Raw genomic sequence first — 6,632 nt, 5'->3', positions numbered from 1 at the left:
ATGTTATTTTGGGGAATTAAAAAGAACATTGATATAGGAAAACGGGTCAAGTAAACATGAGAAACAACATGAGGGTTAAGTAGAGTAATTTAAGTTTAAGTCATTATCATTTATTTATTTATTTCTAAAAAATAAATAAATATGTAGCTATTAGATATTCCACTTGGTGGCGGTAATGCACCAAATTCTGTGTAATACACCTTTAAAGACGACGACGAAGAAGAAGAAGAGACGTCATGTGATTCGCTGGCTGCAGGAAGCAGAATGAACTAGCTAGCTAGCGTCCCTTCTACTACACCACCAGGCTGCGATTATTAACATTTAAAGGCAAATATCTGGAAACCACCAATTAAAGGACTAAGACGAGGCGCTGTTCTGCCGCTAATTTCCCCCACAAAAGAGACAAAAATGACGGCGGCGGTGTTTTTCGGCTGCACCTTCATCGCCTTCGGCCCGGCCATCGCTCTGTTCCTGTTTACAATCGCCCGGGACCCCCTGAGGGTCATTTTCCTCATCGCAGGGTGAGACTTCATCCATCTTTATCAAAGCTGGGGGCTAGTTAACGTGTCTTCATCATAGCAGGGCGACACCGTCGTGTTTAGTTAGATAAAACACAGCATTTACCAGAGCTAGCTAGCTGGCTAGCTTGCTAGCTAACCGACAGTCCACTTCATTAGCTAGCTACCGTTAGCTTCCATTTTCGGACATCTTGCTAGCTAGTTTCTTTGTTGTTGTTCATACAGTATGTGAATACAAGGCTTTTACCAGGCTTTTCCCTCACACATATACACTAATAAACAACAGATAAGGTAACTGAAATACCCAGTTTTATATTCCAAACGTTATCTTTTCGGTTCCCACTAACGCTACTTTCGGTTTATGCGCAGAAGCTCATTCGTTTCCCTGCTATTTTAACCACTAAACCCCTAAAGGTTTAAAGTGGCCTGCCATTAATCATGCCAATGACCAAATAATGAACGATCATGGCCTCCTGTCTCTTGCTTGGCATCCTTAAAGGACATCTCAGCCTGGTTTTGTAGCTACCTGATCCATTCTGTTGTCGTGAGAGAGAAGCCTACTTTTATCCCAAAAAGCCAGACATCTGCATCCGCATCCACGGTTATTGTTAATTGGGCTACTAAGAAAGGCTTAATAAAACACAAACAGGTCACCTCAACATCTGGTCATATAAAGAGAATTGCTTATCTTATGCTTTTTGGCGTGTTTCACTTTCCTTTATTGTGTTATATATTCTTTTTGTGCACGTTATAAGTTTACAGTGAAAAAGCCCAAAGTCTCCCCCCCCACCCCAAGGGACTTAACATCTCAAAGAGAAAACACTGTTAGAGTTGCATGCTGTCATACTCTGCTTCTGACTGGCTAGTAGTCCTTACCTAGCTACTGTCAGGGCCCTCATACTCTGTCTTTTGACTGGCTAGTAGATCCTTACCTAGCTACTGTAGGGCCCTCATACTCTGCTTCTGACTGGCTAGTAGTCCTTCCTAGCTACTGTTAGGGCCCTCATACTCTGCTTCTGCATGGCTGTAGATCTTACCTAGGTACTAGTCAGGGCCCTCATCCTCTGCTTCTGACTGGCTAGTAGTCCTTACCTAGGTACTGTCAGGGCCTCATCTCTGCTTCTGACTGGCTAGTAGTCCTTACTAGTACTGTCAGGACTCCTATACTCTCGCTTGCTTCGTACTGGCTAGTATCTTACTAGATACTGTGAGGCAGCCCTCATACTCTGCTCCTGACTGGCTAGTAGTCCTAACCCTAGGTACTGTCAGGGCACACCCTCATACTCTGCTCCTGACTGGCTAGTAGTCCTTACCTAGGTACTGTCAGGGCACGCCCTAATACTCTGCTCCTGACTGCTAGTAGTCCTTACCTAGATACTGTCAGGCACGCCTCTACTCATGCGGCTCCTGACTCGGTCTAGTACAACCCAATAGGCACTTAGCTAGGCTACCTGTCCACCCCCGGGCAAGCCTATCATAACTTCTGCCATCCCCTGATGCGCTAGTAGTCCGTAGATCTTCGTAGAAGCATGCTGCATGCGTATTGGCTCACTGACGCTGATGAGATTTACTCCTTATGTATTAAAGTTTGGTATCGAGTGGCCGGGTTAGCTCAGTTGGTAGAGCGGGCGCACATATATAGAGGATTCCTCCTCGGTGCAGCGGCTGCGGGTTTGACTCCGACCGGCGGCCCCTTGCCCACTTTGTCTCCCCTTTCATGTCTTCATCTTTTCTGTATTTATGAGTTCTCACTAAAATAATACAATTAGTTTCATTGTCACAACAAAACATCAAAATCTATTAAAGTTCTGATAAATAAAATGTAGAAAAATACAAACTTACGATAGGAAACTTAAACAAAGTCCTTTTGAACAAAAACACATTAACAAAATAATAGTGTTCTCTGGTGGAAGAAATGTGCAACGCCAACGCTCATATACAAACATACATACAAACATATGGTTTTATCAGAAGCATTAATTTGTCATTATAAATGACAGTTTGGTCGGTGCCTAAAAAGTATTTAATTCAGTACCCCGCCCTGTTCAGTTGCCTTAATTAACTTATCGTCACCTCTGCATGTTACAGAGCGTTTTCACTCTCATAATTAACTGTGAATCTGTGTATTTTTTGCTCCCAGAGCGTTTTTCTGGCTGGTGTCTCTGCTGCTGGCGTCCCTCGTGTGGTTCATCTCGGTCCAGATCAGTAACAAGGACAGCGCGGCGCAGCAGAAAGGGCTCCTCATCTTCGGCGTGGTGCTGTCCGTCCTCCTGCAGGAAACCTTCCGCTTCGCCTACTACAAGCTGCTGAAGTAGGTCGCCGCCGCGTCACATGATCACAGCCGGGGTCTGATGCTCTTCGTCTTCGTTATAACACGGACGGTCTCACGCTGATTATATTCACTGTGAATATTATATTCACTGGGACTTATTTCAACTGGTCGGCAGCTGTTTACCGTTACGAGTGTCACATTTCCTTCTCGTTCTTCATTGTCAGAGTAACATGAAGTAAACTTTGAACTTGTGTAGAAAACTTCTGCACATTTTATCATCATCATTTCACTCTGATTATTCTTTTTGTTTTGTTTTCCTGGTGAGTTGCTCACCTTTTTGTCCTTTTCAACCGCATATTATCTTCCTCTAACTAACACAAATATTTATTTCTTTATGTTCTCGTGTACAGAAGCACACTGTGAAACTAGGAGTTAAAAGTGTGTGTGTGTGTGTGTGTGTGTGTGTGTGTGTGTGTGTGTGTGTGTGTGTGTGTGTGTGTGTGTGTGTGTGTGTGTGTGTGTGTGTGTGTGTGTGTGTGTGTGTGTGTGTGTGTGTGTGTGTGTGTGTGTGTGTGTGTGTGTGTGTGTGTGTGTGTGTGTGTGTGTGTGTGTGTGTGTGTGTGTGTGTCCCCTTTTAGGAAAGCTAATGAAGGCCTCCTCACTCTCAGTCAGGAGGAAACCATGCCGATCTCCATACGGCAGCTGGCCTACGGTACCGTTAGTCTGCACATCACTATCTGTCTCTTATCTATTTATTTATTTATTTTACTGACTGTGTTTGCATGACGCCTTGGAAAAATCATCATTTCTGCTTCCCAACTGCGGAACAACCTCTGATAACTATATTTTAGAGTATTCTGTTTTTTAAAGGTGCACTACTCCAATTTTTACACATCAAATTCAGCTTACTTGTCATGGGAGTACTAGTACTACAGGATGTCAAGATGCATCGTACCATGGACGAACCCTCTGTGTTTCTAAATTACCTTTAACAAATATTTTATAACTCATATTCTGGAAATTCAGAGCCCTGCTCGGGCTTAAAATCTCGGCTCTAGCCCGGTCTTGGCCCGAGATGCTCTAGCCCGGGCCTTGTCCGAAAGCTTAACAGAATTATTTTTTCCTATTTTTCCCTATAACACAGAGAACAAAGAACAAAACTAAGTGTAACTTTAAAAAACAACAACAACATATGAGTGAGGAAAACTACAGAAAAGGACTGTGATCAATCTGTTTGAGTCCCGGATAAATTGTGGCCTGCATATTAAATATATAAAAGGTTTCTGTCTGCAATAATAGTTTTAACCGATCACCACCCCAAATGTTCTTATGTATGGCTTCAAGGCTATCTGGCTTACTGTTATGTACGTTTAAAAAATTGCTTTTCTGATGGCTTCCTTGTGTTCGTAGACTATGTAAAAGCAGCCGCGTGTACGAGATAAACTAGAAATGTCGTGTTCCAGTTAACCCTCCTGTTGTCCTCGGGTCGAATTTGACTCCTTTTCTAAAATTTGGGTTTCTATCAACCAAAATGTCCAAAACAATTACATGGATGGTTCCATTCGACGCTCTTTACAAGTAAAAGAAATGGATCAGTTCACTACTTTCTTTTGTATTTGGGTGTTTTTATTCAATTTTATGGCATTTGGAAAACAAAAATGATAAAAGAACATTAAAGAAAGTGACAAAAATGACTGAGCGCAGAAGAAAAGTGACAAAAACATCGGAAAAAGTGTCTTAATTTGAGCCGAGAAAAACAAGAAGTAGCGTAGTGGGCGGGAGGACAACACAAGGGTTAATAAATGTTGTGATGTCATACACCTTATAATTCCTGACGTATGAATTGCTTTATATTAGCTTAATGGTTGCAGAGGCCACGTTTTAAAGTCCCTTATTTTGCCTCAGTGTCCGGACTCGGCTTCGGCTTCATGAGCGGGGCGTTCTCGGTGGTCAACATCCTGGCGGACTCTGTGGGACCGGGGACGGTCGGGATCCACGGAGACTCGCAGCACTACTTCCTGTCCTCAGGTACCAATGCACACAGACATTTCCAGTTTTTGGACAAAACCGAATTCAACAGCTGTGTCGGCTTCATTCTGCCATCACCCCCTCAGTAAGAAGACATCTATCCAATCCAATCCACTTTATTTGTATAGCACGTTTTACAAACGCAAAGCTACCAAAGTGCTGCACAGAAAACTCAAACATACAAAACCATTAATGTAAAATATTGTAAAAACAAAATAAGAGCATCAGGTTTAAAAAGATAAAAAAATAGATAAAATTAATAAACACTAAAATACAATAAAACAGTAAGAGCCATCAGAGGGCCACACAACTCACATGGAGTTAAAAGCCAAAGAATAAAAATGTGTCTTAAGACGAGACTTAAAACGTCACAGTCTGGGCCCCGCCTCGTTGGGCATGGGGCCGCGGGCGCCGGCCCGGGGCGGCGGGCAGAGCGTTACCAGAGTTAGGCTCAACACACAGAAAAGGCCAATGACCCCCGAGGTCTTGAGGCTCGTCTTGAGCGGGCGCACCCAACCACTCGCTGGAGCTGGCGCTTCCTGGATCACCTCAATCTGACCCGCGCGGTATCCACTATAAATTAGGAGAGGTCCGAGATATCATGCGGGGCCCAGTCATAACAGCTTAACAAACACAACCCATAAAATCTTAAAATCAAGGAAAGCCAGTGCAATCGAGGCAGAAATTGGTCTTACTGGACGACGGCTTCAGTCGCATTGGTTGCAGTTATAATAACATGTATACAATTAAATGCCCTTATTTATTAACAACAGCTTTGGACCCTTTCCCAACCAATTGTAGACATCTACAGTTTTTTTTTTTCTGTCCCGAGCAGTATCTGCTCGTACAAGCTGAGAAAGTTAAAACAGGTTTAATCACCCCCCCCCCCCCCCCCCCCCTCAGATTGGAAACATGTGATCCATTCTATCTCTCCACTCCTTTAAAAATGCCCTGATTTCCTATTGCAGTACCAGCTATACCTGTCCATAATCCTCTAATAACACTATGAGAACACCTCCTTTAATATTATTACTAATATCCAATTCTATTCTTGCTCTGACTCAAACTAGATTATAACTGACTGATTATGCGTTATGTTTTATTTTGGTCTTTTTTTTTGTGTGTGTCTGTTTTCATTTTAACTGTTGTGTCTAATTATGAATGTACTGCATTTTTATTTATTGTGACGGACCTTCTTGAAACCGAGACGCTGCTTCTCAGGGGGTTACTCCAGCGGTGTGTGCTAGGGCTACGCGATTGGAGGAAAATAAATCATCATGCGATAGCGTTGAACATCGCGATAACAATATTACTCGCCATAAATACACAGATATTTAAGTGCACTCTGATTCTGCTGCTTTCAGTACTTTGCTAAAATACAACAAATTGCTTGTTGAGCTTAAAGCAAACGCAAAGGAAATAATTTCCAACATGCTTTTATTTCACAAATTGAACATTGAATATTAGGGGTGTGCTAAAATATCGATTCTCATTTATGAATCAAGCTCTACCGATTCAAAATGGATTCATAGAATCACATAAAGTGTTTTGTAATGGCGTTGTTTACTATCACATAGGAAAAGTAACTACATGTACATACCCTCTGAATCGTTTTTGAATCCAATCATCAGCATAATATCGATATGTTACATTTTAAAGTGCAGTTTTCTACTCATATTTTCTTTCAACTAAACCCAAATAAAGTTGTAGTGTCTTTTGCAAAATGTCGCTGCCTTTTATGTTTATTGCGACAGTTGATAGCGTGTGTGTGTGTGTGTGTGTGTGTGTGTGTGTGTGTGTGTGTGTGTGTGTGT

At 42.3% G+C, this 6,632-nt stretch overlaps 2 protein-coding genes across 2 annotated transcripts in view; both read left to right on the top strand.

Moving 5' to 3' along the window:
- LOC116691078 (troponin I, fast skeletal muscle) overlaps positions 1–6,632 on the top strand; it is a 24,356-nt gene that overhangs the window by 7,912 nt on the left and 9,812 nt on the right. The window lies entirely within an intron of this gene.
- The window catches only part of aph1b (APH1B gamma secretase subunit), a 10,749-nt gene continuing 4,356 nt past the window's right edge, over positions 240–6,632 (top strand). The window contains exons 1-4 of the mRNA XM_032520676.1: positions 240–521; positions 2,659–2,829; positions 3,429–3,502; positions 4,696–4,903. Coding sequence (XP_032376567.1) covers positions 409–521; positions 2,659–2,829; positions 3,429–3,502; positions 4,696–4,903 — 566 coding nt within the window. The 5' untranslated portion in view covers positions 240–408. The remainder of the gene's footprint in view (positions 522–2,658; positions 2,830–3,428; positions 3,503–4,695; positions 4,904–6,632) is intronic.

Source organism: Etheostoma spectabile, chromosome 1 (assembly GCF_008692095.1).
Source record: "Etheostoma spectabile isolate EspeVRDwgs_2016 chromosome 1, UIUC_Espe_1.0, whole genome shotgun sequence".
NCBI lineage: Eukaryota > Metazoa > Chordata > Actinopteri > Perciformes > Percidae > Etheostoma > Etheostoma spectabile.
Note: the sequence above shows the minus strand (reverse complement) of the source record. Positions and strands in the feature narration are given on the sequence as shown.